Here is a 24,632-nt window from a genome sequence, read left to right on the forward strand (position 1 = left end):
AAGTATGGTTTCCTTAGTTTGATAATTATACAACATGATAGTTTAGTTTGAGGTGGAGTGTCTGGATCAATTTTGACAAGACAAGTGGTTGAGGTGAGTATTGTCTGCATTGTAAAACAAGATGGAGAGTATGGTGTTTGACTTTTACCACTCATGCAATATTGTGAAGATATTTATTTTGATGATGAAAGTAGGTATTAGATTTCTTTGAAATTTTGAATAGTCCACACGTTTATGTTTTTGGAATATGTTTTTATTTTTAATACATTTATCTTTTCTTTCTTCTTTTTCTTGTCTTTTCTTGTGTGAGTTTAAGCATAATAGACTTTGGCATGCTTGTAATAGGCTTGGTGTACTACTTTCATTTTAATATACCATGAGTATAGATATCATTTCCATAACTCACGAAAAATGAGTGTGTAGCCACTGTAAACTGGTTGATCATACTCGCAAGGTTGGGTCGGGCTTAGATAGATAACATTATAAGTTAAGTGTCATTCAGTTATTTGTTTTAGGTTAGTAGCATGTTAGCTACATGTTAGCTACATGTTAGTTATAAATTTTGGGTTATTTTCAAGTCTTCGTATTTAGACATTTAATTGCCAAGGTGTCAAAATTCAAGTAATTTAAATAAAAATGAATTACTTAGATGCAATGCATGCGTTCATATGTGGGCTTATACTAGACTCGTTAAGATTAAACTTAACAAATTTTAATTATTTAGGAATTAACGTAACGAAATCATGTTTAAGGAATGTACGAAAAATGGCTTGTTATACGGAGTGTCACATAAAGTTTTGTAAGTGAGGATTAAACTTGGGTCTCCACATAGAGACTCAAGCTTTCTATCACTACGCCACGTTAGAGAGGACAATATAATGGTTTTAGTTAGGAAATTACTTTTTACTTTGCACATCAAAGGAGATTTTCAGTTATGTAATTTATCTTTTTATTTTAATAAGTGTATGCCTCGTTACTACTTGTGAATGCTCTTTGAGGTTTGAAATTCCAATGCGCGACTTACTATTTTGGGTTCTAATTTATAAATTATTTGGTGGTACTTTGATGAAGGCCCAAGTATTGACGAACAGGTCATATTATATTTGGAGGTCCATGATCGTATCTCCAAAGATGGCCCACGAAAATGGGTATAACTTGGCCAACGAAGCTCCGTTTCAGGCCTATTACCAGTCAAATCGAAGCTTGAGACGATGAGCACATTGTGGCAAATGCCTACAATAGTTTGGCCCATGTCCGAAGCCCAAAAACGACTCCTAAATAAAGTTATGGGTCTTTTATTGTTTTTTCAGTACTTTTTATGTTTTTATTTTTGGGTTTTTGTTTGGCTCATGGCCCGTTTTAGGCCCATTTCGTATTAGAACTCTTATTTATATGTTGGTGATGTAATATGAACAATCAGACTTGAATATTAATAAATTTCATTTTTCTCTTCATTTTCCCTAAACCTTTTGGTGGGATTTGAGAGTTTTGAAGTTCATCACGGGTATTCACTGAATCAACGTGATTCAATCTTCGTTTTTGTTTACATCGCTGCATCATACTTGTTAATTGCTAAAAAGTATACTCTATATGTGTACATATTACAAATTACATTTGACATATAAGAGTTTTAAAATTAATCAATTAGCATTATTTCACTCTCTTTATTATATAGGATACGGTTAAAATATAAACTACAATAAAAATGAGAAGTGTGAGTAGGAATCTAATTAATTGATCATAGATTTGGATTATGAAAATTAATTTAAGAATAAAAATTGATAAAAAAGACATTAAGGTAATAACCCACTTATGATGACTTTTTTCTCTTTACATGTAAGTCCCATGTAACCCCCCCCCCCCCCCCCCCCTCCCCCATCATTTTAAAACATCCATAACTTTTTCATTTGACATTTAAAAAAAAAATCACTGTAATAACAAGCGTTTTTTAATTTTTTTTTATTTTTACATAACAAAACTATACTTATATTAAAGATTAAAAAACGCCTGTTAATATAATGAAATTCTTTTAAAAAAATATTATATGAAAACGTTATACACATTTTAAAATGTGTAGAATAATTTAACCTTTATTATACATAATGTTTTTTTTATATTTAATGTACTGTAATTTCTTATTATAATTTTTAATGTATATATTTTTATATAAAAAATTCGACTACACACAGTTGTGACGTTCTTATTTTCTACGATGTGCTTATTTTTATTTGTGTTTAGATTAAAATTTTATTTAAAACTGAACAATTCAATCGGTATGATCGATCTAACCTGTGGATCAGCAAATATCACACCCCAACCAAAGGCGGCGGAACATGCCGAGGCGTAACGATTGCCCATAAGTGCATGACACTAATTAAAGCGATAATATTTAACAAACTCATTTCATTTCACAACATCGAAAATGTCACGTAACAATACTCATAAGATGGTCACAAGAAAATATAACAAAATATAGCAAATCAAATATTGTTCATTTTTACTAATGTCCTAAAGGTCTCGATGACGTTTTCTTCAACTCCACAATCAACCTAGATGCAAACCTGTAACATTTCATAAAATAAAGTTTATCAACGCAAAGGTTGGTGAGAAGTTCGTAAGTTTGAGCATAATAGTATATAGTAAGAAAAGCCACAAAACTTGTATACGGAACTGTAAATAAAAGCAATAACTTGGATAAATAGATATCGCTAACACATTAGCGACACCTAACTATAAGGGGATGCCAAATAGTCTAGGATTTTATAGTTATCTTTAATTGCATTACGTTAACGACACCTTGCTATAAGGGGATGCCAAATAGTCTAGGATTTTATAGTTTCCACCAACCAAAAGCGATAAACACATAGGCATATAGTCATAGAACACAAATCGAGCAATTATTTAAGTAAAGTATACAATAACGTTTGTGGGTTAAGATTCAAGTATAAAGCATTTAGTTTAATAAGTATGAAATGTCACCCCAAAACGAAAGATGGAAAACGGGGTATGAAAGTACTCACGTTCAAGTAATAAACTTGAAAGATGATAATTTGAAGATTTACCGGAACGACGAGTTTAACGTACGAAGCCTATATAAAAGAAAGTCTTGGATTTAGAAAGGTTGTCTTGAAAGTCTTTTAATAAAGTAAATGTTGAGAAGTGTAAACAATTAAAGTTCAAGGTTTAAAATGTAACTATTTAAGAATTTGTAAATAATAACCCTTTAAAATGTAAATTTGCTCGAAACCGGGTTAAAGTATCTAACCTTAATATTTACTCAACCTATGTTAAGTAATAAGGCGGGTAAAATGCAAGAATGCAAGTTCCTTTGGAATAAAGATACTAAAACGGGTTTTAACGAGTGCTCGGGTTGTTGGTTCGGGTCTTGATAATTGGTCAAAACCTAAGTCAACTTTCCAAAATAATGAATGTTATTGATAAATCAATAAAACTTAATAAGACGTAACCAAGTATGTAGTTCTATTGTTTTAGAACTAACAACGCACGTTAAGCGAGTGTTCGATTTGTCGGTTCAAACTTTGTTATGAGATCAAGTTGGATCCAACATTTCCAAGTACTTAAGAAAATAATTAAAATCAGTTTGTAAACTATTTTTAGAGAAATATACAAGTCTTGATAGCTAAAAACACACTTGTGTGTCTTATGCGAGTAAAAATCGGATTGGTTCGGTTTTTATCTCACAACAAGTTCATAAATGGTTTCCACATGCCCAAATATCAAAGAACTTGTATAATAATGTACACATGAAAATACTTAAGTTTTACAACCAAAAAGTTAACAACAAAGTCTTTAAACAAAAGTTCGGTTTACGATGTAGAGCTATTTACGGTTAAACCGAAGCATAGACTCTTAGAACCCATAACCATGAAACTTGTAAATATAACAAACAAACTAAAATGAGCGGAATTTAAGCAAGATTAATATGTATAAACAAGTTATATATATATATATATATATATATATATATATATCAAGGATACGAAGTCCTCCATGAAGCCTTGCCTTACAAGGCTCGAAACCTCACCGACCGGAATCGGAGAAGTAACCACCAAAGGTAACAAGGGATGTATATTATATATATATTGTACCACCATATTCAAGTATTAATAAGACTTCATAAGCAAATTAGAATGGAAGATTTAACTCAGTTTGACTTTTGTAAGTCAAACCTTCAAGAACAACTAAAACAACCTTTAGATCTTTGGATTTGAGAGAGATTTTGGAGTATGAGCAGGTGTAAAATGAAGGAAATGGTCATGTATATATAGGGTAAGTTGAAAGGGTCAAGCATAAAGAGTCTTGCATGAAAATGGATTGGTTTAAGTCACATGTTTGCATAAAAACAACAAAAAAACGATTATGTGCAGACGTCACTTAGCGCGGCGCTAAGGTCTCTGCCCTTGATCTTAGCGCGACGCTAAGGTCACAAAGGGAAAAATCGGAACTTTCAAAATTGGCAGTTTTGCCCGTGGAGTTGTTTTTAAGCGTTTTAAGGCCATTTAAGGACCGAAAAGGGTGTTTTTGAGACCGACAAGTATAAAACAATAATGTAACATAAAAATCCATCATTTTGATTATATCGAAGGATTCGGTTTACAAAACGGGTCGGTTTACATAATAAAACAAATACAAAAGTGACCCGAAATTGACGAATGTCACAAGTAACATGTTTGGTTCAATCACCGATCTAGTTTTTTAAATAATTGGTTATGGTTAAATTTCAAAAATGAAAGCACGTAAATAACAATATTAAAAAATATTTTATTTTAATTATGTGTTTGTAATGACGTTTGTTGTACTTATGTTAATTATACCAAACTTAGTTTGATTATCTTCTTTTATATGACCGACCAGACCCGACCCAAACCGGAAAAAAATAATATATAGCGATATGTAGACAAACAACCCCTAAAAATTTCCTCCCCCCCCCCCAACCCATTAAATATATATTCATGTGTCTACCACAGGGTGTGACAAAAGCTATAAGAAATTGCAATGATCAGCAAATCGTTAGATCATGCATGCCACATGAATTGGCTTAGCAGTGACCAAGGCACCGTGTTCAGCGAGACAACTATAACTCACTTTAGATACTATGATCAACCTATCCTTTTTCTAATTTCCAACACAACGATGCTCTACATTTTATGATTACCCGAATAATAACATTGTCCTTTCGGATTTTTGTTTCTTTGTATTTCCTTGTGTTTATTAAATTAAAAAATTATAAAATAACAATAAATCTCGCACAAGTATTCCAATTAGTTGTACGTAACTGCAACCGTTTTTTAATCAGAAAATCTCTCTTATATATCTTCCATTATCTTGTAACTCGAAAAATGATCTACCATCGAACCCTTTCTGGTTTCGGGCCATGGAAAAATGGGTGGCACTGGGCATAAAAACATCATATGCAAGAAAATGAGACATTAATCATAAAGACTGCATCCTTTAAGCGTCCAGGAGGACACTATGCAAACGTTCGCTTCTATATATCGTGAAGCCATTTAGCCATTTTCGACATGAGTTAGCCATCACCAAATGATGATTCAATTGTGGTACTCAATGGAGAAATTAAATGAAACGATGGTTCAAAACTTGAGTGTATATACCCCTTGCCCAATTGGTATAAATTATCTCACAACCTTAATAAAACTATTACAAAAGAATCTTATAATCATCCCAAGTTTTGTCTTTCTAGTTCTTGAAAACATCGTTTGGCTATAAATGGATCAACACCACCCAACGGCCACCATCATTAGTTACCACTACCATCTACTAATCGCTGCTGAGACCAACATCCAGACCCTTTGTCGCCGTTGTGACTCCACCCACTCCCTATTAGGACCACAAGAGCAAAATCATCAGGACCACAAGAGCGAAATTAAGCTCACCAATATGGAGCTTATGTCTTCGTATTCGAGAAGTACCTACTGATAAACAAAAAAAAATATGATAAATAGTGTGTAACAATTTACCATATTTTTTTCACAACATTATTATAATATAGTATAAATTTATGAATTAATGGCATTATCGTTAATAGTGTGTAAGCAATTTATCATAGTATTATATAAGGGGCTGTTTGTTTACATCTGAATGGAACCATTAAGATGTAAACATCTGATTTATTCAGACTACAGACTGTTTGGTTCCAAACAGAAAAACATCTTAATGGTTAAAATTAGGTCTGAATCATTCAGACTTGTTATTGTTGCTGAATGGGACAGAGGCTCATTCAACTCTGGTTCATTCAGATCTGAATGAACCAAACAGCCCCTAAGTTAGAGATCCAAGAAAAATCTAGAGAATAAATGAAAGTTATAAAATAAAAAAATATAGTAACTCTAAAACAATGTAAGTTGTAGTGATCCAATAGCATGCGGTAAAAACAAAAACACTTTTTTGTCATGCATATATTACATCACTCAGAGAATTAGTAAATCCTTTTAACGTGCAAGGCAACAGTTTCATACCAAGTAAGCACAAATGAATTTCACATAGGAAAACACAATAAATGACCTAGAATAGTGGTGCTAGAAAGGAACATAGATGTTGGAGGAAAGTAAGGATAATAACTTATATAGTGTAGATTAAACAAGGGGGGTACTTTTGTAATTCAATTGTCATTTAATTGGCAATTGAATGTTGAATTTCAATGCATGCATAAATAGGTGTTAATTGGTGACTTCATGGAGTGTGGGTTTCATTTCATGAATATAAAATGATGAGTTCTTTAATTTAATGACTTTAAGGCATGAATTTAATACATACAAAGTTGAAACGGTTCATCTTTTGAACCAAATTGAAAAGATTTTGACAAACCAAATTGCAAAACATTGTTTGATTTGGTTATTTTTTTAGACAGAAAGTGTCAAATACAAATTTACTGTAACTGTAACAAAAGATGGTCATTTTTTGTGTGTGTAGGGTGTAGTGCTGAATTTAATAAGGTTATTCGGCAGGTAAATACATATTTTCTTGGTTATATATGTTTTTGTTGGTCATAATTTCAAGTAACCAATTGTTTTTTATGGTATAGGTTTTCCCATATGTTGTTTCCATTGATCTTTCATAGCCCCCAAATGAGGTTGTTGCAAACAAAAAGGTCAAGAACCATTGTTTTGCTTTTGTGAAGTTTTCATCTCATGTTGTAAGTTATTTGTTTACTTATCTCATCATCTTGTTAACCGGTCAAAGTTCAGTTTAGACTAATGTTATATCACAGACCGCATCACGTGCATTTAGGCTTGGTTCCAAGCCAGGTTTTGTTCTCGGTGATTCAATACATCCTTCTGTTAAATGTGCTGAGGAAGATGCTGGAGTTGATCAAGACGAACTTGCTAAGGTGTTAATTTATTTCATTTTGTTAACATGCATTGTTTGTTGTACAGGTATTTATACTTTCATTTTTGTATTTCCAGATAAAGATAACATTTGTCAGAAACTTACCCTCCAATACTGATGAAAACTACTTGAAGTTACTCTTTGGTCCCTTTGGAACGGTCAGAGATACATATACTGCAGTTCATATAATTATATCTAACTTTTCGTTACATTAATTGTAAATTTTTATTGTTTGCATGTTGTCTTTCAGATAGAAAAAGTGATGGTGTATAACAAAGGCTCTTCTTTAGTTGGATTTGTTCATTTTGTTGAAAGATCAGTGACAAAACTTACTTTAACACTCAGTTAATTATAATTTATAACTTGGCTTCTATATATAGCACCTTGATAGTGACATAGGGGGCTAAATGAAAAGGTTGTCTCAGGGCCGAAAGGCGGTCCATCATTTAAGCTACAGGTACCGTTAGTGTTAGTTACTGTAGGTTTTTAGTTAGGTATAAACTGCTTTTAATGCGGGTAATGTGAAAGCATTACATTTAATTATCTAAAACTATATCTTAAAGAGAAACAAATTAATTTGTCATAGCAAAAATATAAAAGAGTAATTTCATAGACCATGAATTATAAAATGTCATTTTTGTCCTTGTCATACAATTATGAAATACCTAAGCAAAAGGATAAAAGAGTAATTTCATAAACCATGAATTATGAAATGTCCTTTTTGTCCTTGTCATGAAATTATGAAATGACATTTGTGCCCATCACTCTTCCTTTATACATAATATAGATATCATGGAGGAGACGAAAGCATTCTGAAACATCACGTAGACGACTGTTTTCAAGGAGACAGTTTTTGTAACAAACTTCACGGATCCGACATATTTAGTTTGAAATCTCATGGCTCATGTCAGACATCATGCGTGTGGCATTATTTTATTGGCTACCAAAAACCATCGGCACGAACACTAATTTCATGGCTCCGTGAGTTTGGAAAGGACATTTATGGAATGTTAGAAATTTTTAGTCCAAATATGGTTTCTCTCTCTTGAAATGGACTATTTTTGGAATTTTCCAAATAGTTAAATATGAAAGAGTAAAAATATCATCAATCACTTGTAACTTCTTCCTAGTTCCTTCTTATTCCTTCTGTTATACTTTCTGTAAACTTATCCACGCTAATGTTATTTTCTCTCTTATCTTCACACTTTAAATACTTGTTGAGAGACAATTTGGCAACCGAAGGGTGGAAATTGGGGCTTAAACAAGAATGTTGACTATTATTTGCACTAAGAACATGGGTTGAACGCCACCTGGACGGTGGGCATGCACCCACCCTCATTTGCCCTTGGATCTTCCCTCGCTGGTGGTTGTTAACTAGCACATGTTGCCTTCACCTTTACAAGCTTCTCATCATTAAAAAAGTGGTCACCTATTTAACGTCTCCATAAGTTGGTAATAATCATTCTTTCAATGTTTGCTAAGTTAGAATGACTATGCTTATATCTTTTGATCAGGGTTACGCCTTTTAAATCTAAAAATAGATGTTGAATAACATAAAAGTGAATTAGAAATATCTTAACAAAGTCACCAAAATATAAGCTTCTCCGCTACGAGCAACGTTAAAGTTCTTAAACTCAATCATAAAATTATACCCTCATGATTGTATCAATAACTATATATAAGGATATAATATTAATGAAGTTTTAATACTCTTTACTCATATAGAAAACTATATACATTGTGCGTGGCTTGGTTATTGAGTGAAGTACTAAAACTTCTTGTCTTTCAAACTTTATTATCTTTTAGAATTTAGGTTTGAGTCAGCATTAGTTCTCCATATGATTCTTCTCCAAATATGTTGACAACTTTGATCAAGGATGTTAACCTAATAAAGAATTGATATGAAAAAGACTAAAAAACTAATCTAAAATTAGTTGTTCTTCACAAAGAATAAGTTTTTAAAGAACTACTTTTCCAATGAAATGACATTTGGCCAAAAGAACTGATGAAGATGCGAACTAATGAAGACTAAAGAGCTTATCGAGAAGGATTGATTAAGGGTACAACTAACAAAACAAAATATTAGTTTTTGTGTTTATTTTAGCAATCAGTAGTTCAATGTAACAATATCATTGTAAAGATGATAAATTTATATAATAATAAAAGTGAAAGATGTGTGTTTCAAACAAGTTGTACATCATGCTTCATAAATGTTTTATGCATTGGTGGTTATACAATGTGTTAATGATCTTGCATGTTGGTTGTGCTTGGACCTTCATTTCCACCATTTTTCTATCCTTTTTGACATCTGGTCTCTGTCACGTGTTTTCACTTTTCTCTTCCACCACTTCCACACACGCATACCAACCAGAGCTCATCTTTGTCTTCATTCATGTTCGCCTTCACCGTCATCTTCTACATCTCTCCCTCACTGTGTTCCCCTTCACCTACTTTTGCTTGGTTCACTTTCGGAACCCTAGGTAGCGTTGGTGTGGTGGTGCAGTGGTTATGTAGTCATTGGATGTTGTTGTGGGGTTACATTTCGTAACCCTAGGTGGCAGTGGTCTGGTGGCTGCTAAGGCCTCGCCTCTTGAGGCAGGAAAACCCTAATCGATCCGGCCACGAAGATGGCCTCCGTGGGTTGTCGCCCTAGACAATGAAGGTCAACCCAATTTGGTAAATTAATCTTTCTTTATTGGTTAAATTTTTTATTATTACTCAAATATTGTTGTATCTATAAACGATTGCTGATTTAGGGTTGAAATTGGGCAAAGTTATGACTGCATGTTAGTGTAGTTGATGCTTAGAAGGTGTATTGTGCATTAGGGGTTGTAATGGTACGTTTAGTCATGTTGATATGAATATTGTTGGAGGTAAACATACTTTAGTTATGACTACTTAATTGTTGTTATCATGTAGGTGTATTTACAGTTAGTTTTGTGTTACTTTAGTTGGTGTTTGTTGTAGAATAGGTTACTCTAAGTGCTTTTTTGGAGTCTTTTCTTTTCTTTTTACTTTAATTTAATTTAGTAACAACAAAGTCGTTATAAGTTATAACTATTTTGTTGTTGAAATTATTTAGGTGTTCTTACTATTACTTTAGTCTTAGTTTTGTTTCGGTAACATGTAGAACCAAATGCCAACGTATCAATGCTTATGGTGCCTTTTGCCATATGTCAGAAACCTTTTTTTGGAGTTAGTTGCAACTCATTCAAAATACATGACCGTTTCTTCTTGCGACACAAATTTAACTAATTAACATTTTAGTATTTAGAGTTAAAATATTAGTATATGCCTTTAGCTTATAACTTTTTCGAATATAGTGTTCTTATTTATTAACATTTTAGTATTAACGTTTAAAATTTCTGCATTTTCGCTTAGCTTGGCTTTTTAATTGGCTTATCTTGGGTTGTTACAGTTTGTTTCTGCAGATGAGGATAGTTGACTTGGTGATGTCCACTTTCTATATGTTGACACAATAATGGTCGGTTAATTTGTATATGTTTTAGTTAGTTTATTATTTAGTTTTAATTGTTTATTCTAGAACTATCGATACTTCATAAGTGTATTATTGGATTTCATGTTACAGGCGTTAAAGTACTCAATATGGACCTGTTGTGGCATGGAATGAAGACCCGGGATGTCCAGCACGCGAAACGATGATTTTTGTAGAAGATTGCTGTAGCAGCACCCATCGCGGTACGCAATGGGCTTGCTGAGGGTCCCATCGCGTACCGCGATGGGAGATTAAATTATGTTGACCACTTGGTCAATCACGATACGCGATCGGCCATTAAAGACCCTGTCGCGTACTGCGACGGGAGGTGCAGACGGGATTTTTTGTTTATATCATCTTTTTCATCATATGAAACCTTAACTCCGTCTTGACGACCAAGAGGCGATTCCAGCAGTCCAAGAAGGCTATTTTCACTATCCTAGCTCGTGTCAAGACCCTACATATGATTCCTATCATCCATATCAAAGATTCAATGATGTCTAGGCTCGGCTAATCTCCTAGAATCGCACCCGGGATGTATAGTTTGTAACCTTTTACAGTTTTTCTCATGTGATTAAGAATACGTGTGTTTTGTTGCTGATGATTAATATATTATTATTGGTGTTTGGTATTTCTGAGTGTTCGGTCAGTTTAGGTTTACGTTGGTCTGAACGATCTGTTACCAGTGGCTAGATAATTAGTCATATAACTGTTTGGTTAGATTGAATACGATAAAACATACAATTACCCTTAACTGAGTCACACTGGCAAGGACTGTTTGATAACCAGTGCCGTGTGTAAAGTAATTGTTGATGTCTAAGGGTTTGTCTGATTGATCAGTTTTCAGTTAATCGTTAATAATTAATCGGTTAGGTTGCAAGAGATACTGTTGGTTGCTTACTTGAATTCCCGGGTGTGATTTGCTTTGTTAACTGTTTGAAATTCGTTTACTTGTTCATTGCTTAGTTCTCTAAACTCACTTTAATTGCTTGTGTGATCAGCACTAAAAACCAGTCACTTCATAATTAGAAATCTGTTACACGAATGCATTGACCACATACTCCTTGTGATACGATACCCTACTTGCTCTAACTATTTAGAATAATTAGCTTTTTGATTGACTCAAACGACGGTCATCAAAATGGCGCCGTTGCCGGGGAGTTAGTGCGCTCTTTGTTTTTCGTGTTATATGATTTTCGTGTTATTTGATTTCCGTGTTTAATTTAATTTTCAGTTTTTAGTTTAAATTTTATTTTACCTTATTTTATTTGTATTTTTTCATTTTACGCGGGTTGTGTTAGTTGTGCAGATTACAGGTTTATGCGCACCAGCCATTCAGGCCGACAGTCTCCGTTAATTTACAAGCCCGAAATCGAGAGGTTAGCTCGGCCGAACCGAGTACAAAACAGAAATTCTGAGATGGAAGACCAAAACGAAAACCAGAACCAAAACGAAAACCATAACCAAAACCAAGACCCACTCCCACAGAATAATCAGTTTCACCCAGAAAACATGCCTTCACCACCAATTTTCAATAACCAAAACAACCAAAATGCTCAAAACAACTCAGCTCGTGCTTCCAGAACCCGAAACCAAAACCGAAACCGAAACTTAAACCGAAACCTAAACCTCAAATTTGACCAAGCAGGACCATCGGCTCCAAACAATAACCCTAACCGCCGAGTTCGGATAAATATTGACGATGTTCAACAGAGTGTTCCGACTGAAGATGAGGATGAGGGTGAAGATAATAATGGAGACGAAGATTTTCGGGCAGCTGATGATGAGGTAGATCGATGGGTTAGGAGAAATCGGGTGGTTGAGCCCGAGAACGAGGTTGGTGAACCAGAGATTGAGGGTGATAATAATTATGAAGATGAGATGGAGGAGCCTGTTAATCAAAGACGGGCTGAAGCAGACAACAAAAACGGGAGAGGTCGAGAAAGGGTAATCGGGGGGCGAACGGCCCGACTGAGTTCGTGGTATTCCGGTTAACCGGGGCGGTATGGGAAACCCCGGGGGGCTTAGGAGAAATTACATAGCCCCGGATCATGGTGTTAACAGTCGGTTCAGACCGACTATCTCAGACGGAGCATCCCCGTTGGTTCCACAGGAACGAGTGCAGGGACAACAAACTTTCAAGTCCCGGCCATCCTACATCAACATCGTTCCTCACATCAACGGGATGGCTTCGGAAGACCCGTATTCACACTTAACTGATTTTTCGGCTATCTGCGGGTCTATTGGTGACGGTACATTTGATCAAGATGAAGTCTGGTTGCGGTTATTCCAATTTTCCCTAAATGACAAAGCGAAACTTTGGTTTAACTCGCTACCGACACACAGTATCAGAAACTGGGCCGAGATGCAACAAGTTTTTCTAAACAAGTTTTATTCACAGTCGAAGACTACTAAGGCCCGTTCCGACATTCGTCACTTTTCACAGTTAACTGGTGAGTTATTTCATGAAGCCTTTACCAGGTATAAAGACATGATCAAGAAATGCCCACATCACCAGATCGAACTGTGGGAACTGGTAAAGTGTTTCGTTGATGGTTTGACATACGAGGACCGAAAGCATCTTAAGGCCTCGTGTAATGGTCAGTTGTTGAATCAGCCTGAGGAAGATGATTGGGAATTTTTAGAGTTTATGTGTGAAGATTCCAAGGCAGAAGCAGCAGCTGAAAGACGAAGACGTGGTAATTCATCAAAATCCGTTAAGTCAGTCGCGAGTGAGTCCGTGAGAATTACTAAGTTGGAACATGAACTGGCTGAGTTGAAAAAGGGTAAGAAGAGAGAGGTCGGGAAAGTTGGTGTTAAATTCCCAGTTTATGAAAATTGTGGTGAACTCGGGCATAAGGCAGAAAATTGCCCCGAGTATTATGATGACGAGGAAGTCAATTATGCTTACGCGGATTCCAAAGGTCAAGGGTTCAATTTGAACACATATCACCAGGGCCTGAGGAACCACCCGAGTTTTCGTTACGGGAACGCATCTTCTCAGTTGAACCCGAACTTTCATGGATCAAGCCAGAACAGATCGCAGGGTAATTACCGCCAGAGCGGTTATCAGCAGGGTTCGAGTAATCAGAATCGGGGATATAACAGAGACGGTAACCAGGGCGGATATTCTTCGGGTAATCAGGAACAGCAGAAAGGTTCCTCGGGTAATTCGGATAAGTCAGTACACTCGAAGTTGGACGCGTTGTTGAAAGTCATGACTGATCATAAAACCGAAACGAAACAACAGTTCGAGTTACAGGATAAATCGTCAAAGGCAATGATGAAGAAAATTGGTCAGCTCGCTTCGGACATGGCGAAATTACAAAAGAATGCGGGTCAACTTCCAAGCGACACCACAGCCAACCCGAATCATCACAGTTCAAGTTCGAAAAAGCACGTCAACCATGTAAGTATTTTACGTAATGGTAAGAAATATGATAACCAGGTTGGGGGTCCACCACCATTAGTTGATGGGGTGGTGGAGGAAGTTGATGAAACCCTCGTCAGTGATTACAAGCCGGAACCGATTGAATTAAATAAACCTAACAAAAGTGAAATTAAAAATAACAAATCGGTTCCGAATGATGACACCAACAACTCTATGGATAAGGAAAAGGTGAAAACCGTTCCATATCCCGATGCTTTGTTGGCACCATTAAAGGCGAATATGGCATCAAAACAAGGCCCGCAACAAGAAGAAATGTGGGAAACGTTTAAACAAGTCAAAATTAACATTCCTCTTTTAGATGCCATTAACCAAATTCCCGCCTATGCTAAGTATTTAAAAGATTTGTGCACACAGAAACGGAGTCATAAGATTCCTAAACCGATTGATTTTACTGATAATGTGAGTGCAATCCTCTCAGGTACTCTTCCACCCAAGCTACAAGATCCGGGAACGCCCATTATACCCATTCAAGTGGGTGATTTTAAAATGACTCGGGCGCTTCTAGATCTTGGAACTAGCATCAGTATTCTCCCGGGCAGTTTATACGACCAGTACGATTTTGGCCCGCTTCGTGCGGCTGCCACCATGGTTGTCCTGGTTGACCAGACACCGAAACTACCTCGAGGAATATTGACTGACATTATCGTCAAGGTGGAAGATTTTTACTTTCCAGTTGACTTTTTGGTCCTCGATTATGTTTCGGATGAAAGGACCAAACAGCCCACGGTTATCCTCGATAGACCATTTTTGGCTACCGCAAATGCCAACATTAACTATAGAAATGGTATTGTTGACATGGCATTCGGTAACCGTAAGCTGAGAATTAATGTTTTCACACGTGGAAATAATTCTCCGGTCGATGACGAGTGCTTCATGGCTGATGTCATTGACGAGTGCATCCCGCTATACGACTCTGTCGTCAGCTCGGATGGCACAGCGGAGACGTGTTTTTTGTTTGACAAGTTACAGGTGGAAACAGACGAGTTGTTGGAAGAGGAGGAAAGACAAATGGAGATCGCAGCTGTGCGAGGAGACCGTCCACCATGGTCAGTTCAGGTGGAACCACTTCCCGAGAAGATTAATACTGGGATGAAACTGTCAATGCTGGAAGCGCCGAAAGTCAAGCTGAAAGAGCTCCCAAAGCATTTAAAATATGCTTTTCTTGGTAAGAATAATACATTGCCTGTTATTATAGCTTCTAACTTATCTTTTGAACAGGAAAATGCTTTGATGGAGGTGGTGGTTGCGAATAAAGAAGCAATCGGGTGGACGATAGCGGATTTGAAAGGAATCAGTCCCTCAATTATGATGCACAAAATTTTAACAGATCCGACTGTCAAACCTGCGCACGACGCTCAGCGGAGGTTGAACCCGAACATGAGGGAAGTGGTGAAGAAGGAAGAGCTGAAGTGGTTAGATGCTGGCATTATCTTTGCCATATCAGACAGCACATGGGTGAGCCCGACACAGAAAGTACCGAAAAAGGCGGGCATCCAAGTCGTCAAGGACGACTCAGGTAACGAGGTCGCCACCCGGCCGGTAACCGGGTGGCGCATTTGTATTGATTATCGTAAACTGAACGCGGCAACATTAAAGATCATTTTCCGCTTCCGTTTATCGATCAATTGTCGAAAAGCTATTTGGTCAAAAAATTCTATTGTTTTTTAGATGCGTATTCCGGGTATAACCAGATAGCTATTCATCCTGAAGATCAGGAAAAGACCACGTTTACGTGCCCGTATGGCACATTCGCGTTTAGGGGAATGCCATTCGGGTTATGTAACACCCCCGCCACCTTTCAGAGGTGCATGATGAGTATCTTTTCAGATATGGTGGGGGAGTCTTTGGAAATTTTCATGGATGATTTTTTTGATTTTCGGCACATCTTTCGAGTCATGTTTAAACCAACTCGAAAGAGTTTTTAAAAGATGCGTCGAAACGAACTTGGTTCTTAGTTGGGAAAAGAGCCATTTCATGGTCCAAGAGGGAATTGTATTGGGCCATGTTGTTTCAAGTCGAGGGATCGAGGTGGACCGAGCTAAGGTCCAATTCATTTCCACTTTACCTCATCCCACCAATGTCAAGGGAATTAGATCATTTATGGGGCATGTCGGGTTTTATAGACGGTTTATTAAGGGTTTTAGTGACATTACCAAACCCTTATGTAATTTATTGCTTAAGGATGCCCCATTTGAATTTAATGACAAATGTGCTAAGGCCTTTGACATTTTGAAATTGAAATTAGTCAAAGCCCCGATCTTGCAATCACCCGATTGGAGTTTACCTTTTGAAATAATGTGTGATGCAAGTGATTATGCGGTCGGGGCTGTTTTGGCTCAACGGGTTGACAAGAAACCCGTTGCTATATACTATGCAAGTAAAACACTCTCGGATGTTCAATTAAATTATATCACAACCAAGAAGGAGTTACTAGCAGTAGTATATGCTCTAGATAAATTCCGGTCTTATATTTGGGGTAGTAAAGTTATTAGATATTCTGACCATTGTGCTGTCAGGTACCTCATAAATAAAAAGGATGCAAAACCGAGGCTTATCAAATGGGTTTTGCTGTTGCAGGAATTTGATCTAGAGATCCGGGACAAGAAAGGAAGTGAAAATGTTGTTGCAGACCACTTGTCCCGAATTATGGTGGAAAATAGGAACACTGATGGGCCCATTAACGAGTCCTTCCCGGATGAGCATATCCTGGCAGTTTCACAAAATCCTTGGTTTGCTCATATTGTTAATTTTAAAGTTGTAGATGATTTACCAGAGCATTGGCCAAGGAGAAAGAAGAAACAGTTAATTTTCCAAGCTAAACAGTACATCTGGGACGATCCGGATTTGTTTAAAATTGGTGCAGATCAGATGATCAGACGATGCATACACGAGGAGGATGTCAGATCAGTGTAGGAACATGCGCATTCGTCTGCGTGTGGGGCCAGAAAACTGCTCGAAAAGTTTTAACGAGTGGTTTCTTTTGGCCTTCATTGTATAAGGATGCTCACGAGTTCGCGACACACTGTTTAAAGTGTCAACAACTCGGGAGTATTTCTAAGCATGACGAAATGCCCTTGAACCCGATCCTAGTTGTTGACATTTTTGATGTCTGGGGGATCGATTTCATGGGCCCGTTTCCAAATTCACACGGTAACTTGTATATCCTAGTGGCCGTCGATTACGTTTCTAAATGAGTTGAAGCGATAGCCACTAGGACAAATGATCACATAGTCGTTTGCAATTTCGTTCAAAGTAACATTATTTAGAGATTTGGAGTCCCCTGAACCATCATAAGTGATGGGGGGTCTCATTTTAAGATTTTTAAATTCGGGAAATTGCTTAAACGATATGGTGTTGATCATAGGATTGCAACTCCTTACCATCCACAAACAAGTGGACAAGTTGAGGTTTCCAATAGGAAAATTAAACAAATTTACAAAAAACTGTTCGGGCGGACCGAAAGGATTAGTCAACTAAGTTGACCGATGCATTATGGGCCTACCGAACTGCTTATAAAACGTCAATTGGAACCACTCTTTATAGACTTGTGTATGGAAAGGATTGCCATTTACCGGTCGAAATTACACAAAGAGCGTTTTGGGCTACTAAACAGGTTAACATGGATTATGATGATGCAAGTAAAGCGAGAAAACTGGCTTTGTGCGAGATTGAGGAGTTGAGAGACGAGGCATACGACTGCGCGTCCGCTTACAAGGCAAAAATGAAGAAAGTTCATGATGCTAATATCCGGTTAAAGAATTTTGAAGTTGGTCAACGAGTGTGGTTGTACAACACGAGGATGAAACTCTTCCTGGATAAGTTGAAAAGTAAGTGGACGGACGCGTATTTGATTGTAAGGGTCGGAAATCATGGTCAGTACGAGATTGAAGATTTTGATGATCATTTGAGGCAGGTGGTAAATGGCTATAGACTGAAGCCATATTTGGAGATGAAGGACATACACGAGCTGGATGAGGAATCAGTGAATTTTATTGTGACTTCACCGGTTTATGAAGATAACTGAGTTCGAAGCATTGTCGAGCTGTAGACTTTAAATTCAGCGCTTACGGGAAGCAACCCGGGGTTTGTAAGTGTCTATCCAGTTTTGTTTTTATTTTATTGAGTCTTATACTTAGTGTCGTCTCGAGTTTTGTGCAGTAAACGCCAAGTGTGGGGAAGTTCGTTGAAGAGTGGAAAATAGAGAAGTTCGGTAAGCATTGTTTAAGCACACGTCATTCCAGGTATGTAAAGGTATTTTGAGTTTTGTACGTGTTCAGGGTGATGTGTCGGGACGCCAAAAAGCTGCAAATTCATAAAATTTTGACTCCGTCATAAACCCATCGCGCTACGCGATGGGCTTCTTCTTACCTCCATCGCGTATCGTGATGGAGGGTGGCACACCTGGCATGTGACGTCATCGCGATACGCGATGACGTCACAAAACACCCCATCGCATACCGCGATGGCGTGAAACCCTAGTTTCACCTCAATTGGGTGGAGCTACGCGCCGGAACCCAATTGCCCCATAGCGTATCGCGATGGGTCGTGATTTGACCCGAACCCGTTTCTGGGTTAACATATATTCTTCTTTCTTCTTCTTCTCTGATCTTCTTCTCCTTCACTTCTTCTTCTTCTCCGGCGAACACCTATCCACCATCATCACCCTCCTGTCACCACCGTCCATTCACCACCATCCACTGTCCACCACCCCACCGCCGCCTCCCTCCCATCACCACCGTTGCCAGAAACCACCATCCACCCTCACCGTCAACTCCCTTCTCCGGCAAACATAATCACCACCACCATCACCCTACACCCACTACCGCCGTCACCACCCACCGTCTCTGTCCAGTCACCACTTCCAAACCACCCCGCCACCGCACCCACCCAGCCACCATCACCACTGTCCACCACAGTCACACCACACCCACCATTACCGGCCGTCCTTACCAACACTGTCGCCGTCTCCACTGTTATTATTTTTTATTACTTCTGTTCCGGTCCTACATCGAGGTTAGTACGTTTATTATTATTTTAGTATGTCAAAGTGTGATTTGAACCCGCTCAGGTAAAGTTGAATGTTTGGGTATCACATCGGTTAGCGGGATTGAAGGGTTGTCGGCTTGGATTAGTTTGTCTAGTTAGCTATCATGGTTACCGGTTTTTTGGTTATTGTTCAGTTTATTAATTGTTATTTGGTGTGATTCGACAAGTTGCCGGGTTTTTTGGAGTTTGAGTTAGTTGGGTACATAGACTATGGTTTGAAACGTGTTTATTGTTAGTGGTATCGGGGTTGTTTGTTCATTTAATCGGAGTGTCGGTTTTAGTTGAACGTGAATATGTGGCCAAACGAGTTTTCAAAAGTTCAAAAAATCCAAATCATTATTTCCTAGTTAAATAAATGATAGTGACAGTTCGTTATTAAAATTTCATTTTGAACTTAATTTGTTAATTTTTTATTAATATTTATTCTTAAACCCGATTTGTCACATTTCCGTTGTCAACCGACAAATTTAATGTTGCTTTGCACATTTTTCGAGACAGTTTGTCAGTTTGGGTGTTACCTAGATCGATTCAGTTAGCTTGTGTTTTGTTTGGTTTGGTTGTGTGTGGTTAATCGAGTCGTGTCGAGTCACGTTTGATTTTGTTTTTGTTAATCGAGTCTCGGGGACACATTGATAGTTTAAATTGTGAATGGATTCCCGCCCGTACTCAATCTCCATTCGAGTGAGTTAATCTGGTTTTTAGAAATACGCATAGGGTGTCCCCGGATTTTTCGTCTTTATTTATTTCTCTTTTAATATTTTCTTAATATTTTAATATTATTTTATTATGTGGGACGACCGCGACCGAAATGCTATACGGTCGTCGCCACATCGATCGTTCATCATCATCGTACTCAGTATATCCCACCAATAGCAATGCTATGGTAGGGTCTGAGGAGGGTAAGATGTAGACAGCCTTACCTCTATCCCATAGGGATAGAGAGGCTGCTTCCGGTGAGACCCCCGGCTCGATAGTAGTTTTGCATCAAGCCTTAGACATAAGGCACATAGCACTCAATCATCGGGACACCGGCTGATCGGTGCATGTGCCCTTGTCTTTCGGCTATCAACGCCACCACATGATGCCTGATTAACCTTCCGCCACTTTTAACGTTATTTTCACGAGATTAGTAAAATAACGTCAAAATTAGTGCAATTTTACTTTTGCCCACCCGAGGGTTCACACATATATACATTATATGCGCCACATCGATCGTTGACGTATCTAATTTGCGTGATTGATTTTGCAGATATGGCAAATGCACCGGCGTCTTCACGACGCAAGAGGCGGCGGACTGGCCCTCGTGTCATCTGCTACGATAGTGATGAGGTGCAGATTGTCGAGGGCATCGAGCCAGCGGATATTATGGGAGATGGACGTCTTCCTCATTAGATTCTTCGATTCTACTTAACATCATAGGAGTATACGAGATTCTAGCGGATACGACAGATGCAGCTACTTCACCACCGTTCATTTGATTGGACATTGCTGCGTCAGTTGGAGATTGATGTCCAGGTATAGGCACTATTGACAGGTCCGTGGGCGGCTGTGCGTACGTGTGACTCGATTCCGAATGTCGAGCTCACACGTGAGTTTTACTCGACCTTTGACTTTATGCCCACAGAATTCAGTGAGCCACGCGCGGTTTCATTCTCACTGGGACGGCAGCTGTACGAGATGTCCGTCCTAGATTTCGCTGTGGCCATCGTATTTTATACGACCGCGGAAGTTCATACATCTAACTTCCTGCATAGTATACGTGGTTACACGGCACATACTCAGGATCCCCGTGAGCACTGGCTCACGGAGACCCAGCTCGGCCAGTATTGGGTGGAGATCGCCGACGGGGCCCACTCCAGTTCTGTTGTGGAGTCCTCTAATAGGGACCCCGTCCATCGCTACATTCACAGGATCGTTGCATGTACTCTCGTTAGCCGACATCCGGGCCACGAGAAGTGCAGCAACTTAGATCTGCTGTGCTTATATTCTATCCTTGGCCAGCGACCGACCAATGTAGCGATGCTCATGCTCACATCATTCGCTAGGGGTAGCAGACTATAGGGATCCTAGGTACGCTTACCCTTAGGGCCTTATATTACGAGGATCGCCGAGCAGCTTGGTGTTTTTGAGCGTTATCCGACTAGATATTTTACGCGGGGGCTAGCTATAGGCGTTTTCGGACTACTGAAGGCCCGTCGGGCCGGGATCGTTGAGGAGCATGATCCAGTAGCTTTAGTCCCGGTCCGACAGGGTCCATAGGCACCACTACCAGAGGGATTGGAGGCTGGAGTTTCTCTTCAGAGAGGTATTCCGACACGCCGACAGCGTCGTCCGACTCCACATATCTTGCTACCACAGCAGCAGCATCCACTCCGAGAGGCATCAGCATCTTCCTCACGCCAGCCGTAGCAACCAGTCACATTGGCTATGATTTATCAACAACAGCAGCAGATTTTAGAGACCATTCTGGCACAGCGGGAGGAGACGTGGGCCCACTTGGCCCGCCATGATGACTACTTTCGTTTATTATTTGTTGCTTCGCAGGTACCGCTCCCACAGTCATTGATCATTGCGGTGAACCCGCCAGTGGATCCGCAGGACGAGGCAGATGATGATCCGCCAGTACAGTAGTTTTTTTGGTTACCCTTTTTTTCACTTTATTTTGTTTTTATTAGTATCATGGTCTGTATTATATTATATTATATTTTGGGGAATCATGTTTGGGTAACTGGTCGGGCTTATATGTTTATATATCTTTTGATTGCTGCTGTGTTTGATTTTATTTGCATATTTTGTTGTAACCGAACTTTGTGGGTGTAGTTCACTATAAACCCTCACGAGACCCCACTCGTCCTCCCGGGCTACCGGGGGGTTTACAGGGCTTGTTTCATACGCTAAATGCAATCGTGATTCCTACGAAAGTGAGTTAGGTCTTTTAACGTTTTAACTAATTTAACAGAATTTATTATGAAACGAATTAATTTGGCTCAGTAATTGTTTTAATAAAATTAACAAGTATCCATTTTCGTAACTCTTAAAAGACCTATGTATTACACTTGTGAGAAGCTTGCTTCTACACATCTCGAGGTTTTGCAGGTTCGATTGTCGGTTTGGTAATTGGATGAGACGAGAGTATACGAGTGTTATGAGAGTTCACGAGCCGACTGGTCCTTCTCCAGTCACGTTGATATCAGGTGATTTCAGTTTTATAATTTAATTTTGTTATTATTTTAAACGTTAAAAGTGTAATTGTATAATTGTTAGTAGAACCGCCACACTTGAGCCCCGAAATTTTAAAATTGCTTAATAGTCAAAAAGTCAATTTCAACCTCGTCCCTCAAATGTTCATTAATCGTTCTACCATTTTTAACTTTGAGGACAATGTTAAGTGTTCTTACATTGAGGACAACGTAAACCTCAAGTGTGGGGATAGGGGGAAATTTGAAAAATTTTAGCCCGATAGTACCTCGAAGAGTGTTTAGAAACCAAAGTTGTTAACTGTTAATTATTGCCATTAATGCCAAGTTATAGGTTTATGGTCATGGTTGGTTTGTCAGCTTCTCATTAGTCTTACTCACAAATGTTTTTATAACGAGAAGTTAAAAATGGGGTCGTTTAGGCGGGGATAACGAGTCATGGGGACAGGTACACATGTTTATATCGTCAACCCTATTCCTCATGTACGTGTGTGAGTTGACCCAAATATATATAATACACATATAATATATAGTACACACATGTTATTCGAGTGCTTTCACTGATGTTCATGGATTACGGGATCGTAGTTGGCAAAATGCAAAAGTGATAGAGGCAACTAGATTACGCCTCGTTTGGATGAGCGTGAATGTGGGTACTTGGGGGTTGGTGCCTCATATATTATACATATGAGGATGGTTTATGTGAGGGGCGGGGGTTGGGTCCCTTAGAAAACATTTCTTGGACTTATTTTTCGTTTGTTTAACCTCGACATTATGTTACGAGACGATCCGGCTTACTAGGTTTATTTGTAACCGTAATCGTATTTGTATTTGTTTTTGTTTTGTATTTGTTTTTGTCCCATTGTTAAGCATCATGTTATTATGCTTAAAAAATTGAGAAAAAAGACAAAAGGATGTTGGTTTATATTCAGTTATGTATTCTGTAGTTCGTTAAAGTTCGTTTATGTTAAAAAATATTGTGAAATCAGTATGTTGTTAGTTTGCTTATTTAGATGTATATAATCAGTCAGTTAGTTATATAGTAGTTTTGTTTATTTAGATGTTTTGTAATAAGCCGGGTCGGATCGTTTGAGCTACTTAAATATTTCCCTTCCATACCCTTACACCTGGCTCCGTTGCAACCCTTTTTAAGACCTCTTGATTTGTATTTGTGCCAAAGCAGCTTGATGGATGAATATGTACTTATGAGTGATACTGAGAGCTGAGTGATACTGGCACATCTTTTGCTGGTCCATATATAAAACCGAGAGGAGAGATGTTATATTACGAGGGGTATGAGCATGTGTGCCTTAACCGGAAACAAAATACACCTGTTTGGGCGGCTCTATTGTTTTTATTATAGCATTTAACCGTATTTGTGAGATGTCAAATCTAAAAACAGTGTCAGTCTGGGAAACTGGGCATGACCTTAAACCTTACTAGTATTAATGGCGATAATCTACATACCTATGATGGAGGTTGATGTTTGTTTTAGAGTTTTGCTTGAGGGCAAGCAAAAGATAAGTGTGGGGATGTGATGGTCGGTTAATTTGTATATGTTTTAGTTAGTTTATTGTTTAGTTTTAACTGTTTATTCTAGAACTATCGATAGTTCATACGTGTATTATTGCATTTCAGGTCACAGGCGTTAAAGTACTCAATATGGACCTGTTGTGGCACGGATGAAGACCCGGGATGTCCAGCACGCGAAACGATGATTTTTGTAGAAGATTGCTGTAGCAGCACCCATCGCGGTACGCGATGGCCTTGCTGAGGGTCCCATCGCGTACCGTGATGGGAGATTAAATGATGTTGACCACTTGGCCAATCGCGATACGCGATCGGCCATTAAAGACCCTGTCGCGTACCGCGACGGGAGGTGCATGCGGGATTTTTAGTTTATATCGTCTTTTTCATCATATGAAACCATAACTCCGTCTTGACGACCAAGAGGCGACTCCAGCAGTCCAAGAAGGCGATTTCCACTATCCTAGCTCGTGTCAAGGCCCTACATATTATACCTATCATCCATATCGAAGATTCAATGATGTCTAGGCTCGGCTAATCTCCTAGA

General features: G+C 38.3%; 1 protein-coding gene and 1 long non-coding RNA gene across 2 annotated transcripts; both read left to right on the forward strand.

Moving 5' to 3' along the window:
- Positions 1-7,257: 7,257 nt before the first annotated feature.
- LOC143563970 (uncharacterized) lies at positions 7,258-7,687 on the forward strand. Its single transcript, XR_013140755.1, has 3 exons — positions 7,258-7,369; positions 7,446-7,526; positions 7,619-7,687. It is a non-coding gene; the product is annotated as an uncharacterized LOC143563970 (long non-coding RNA).
- A 2,538-nt stretch (positions 7,688-10,225) lies between these two features.
- LOC143563968 (uncharacterized) lies at positions 10,226-20,753 on the forward strand. Its single transcript, XM_077051377.1, has 7 exons — positions 10,226-10,241; positions 10,288-10,298; positions 12,578-12,811; positions 14,313-14,369; positions 14,868-15,371; positions 15,534-15,927; positions 20,611-20,753. The coding sequence occupies exons 1-7, from the start codon at positions 10,226-10,228 to the stop codon at positions 20,751-20,753; spliced, it is 1,359 nt and encodes a 452-aa protein (XP_076907492.1).
- Positions 20,754-24,632: the final 3,879 nt, after the last annotated feature.

Source organism: Bidens hawaiensis, unplaced genomic scaffold, assembly GCF_021521415.1.
Source record: "Bidens hawaiensis isolate Kalapana, Puna unplaced genomic scaffold, B.hawaiensis_p1.1 tig00021676_1, whole genome shotgun sequence".
NCBI lineage: Eukaryota > Viridiplantae > Streptophyta > Magnoliopsida > Asterales > Asteraceae > Bidens > Bidens hawaiensis.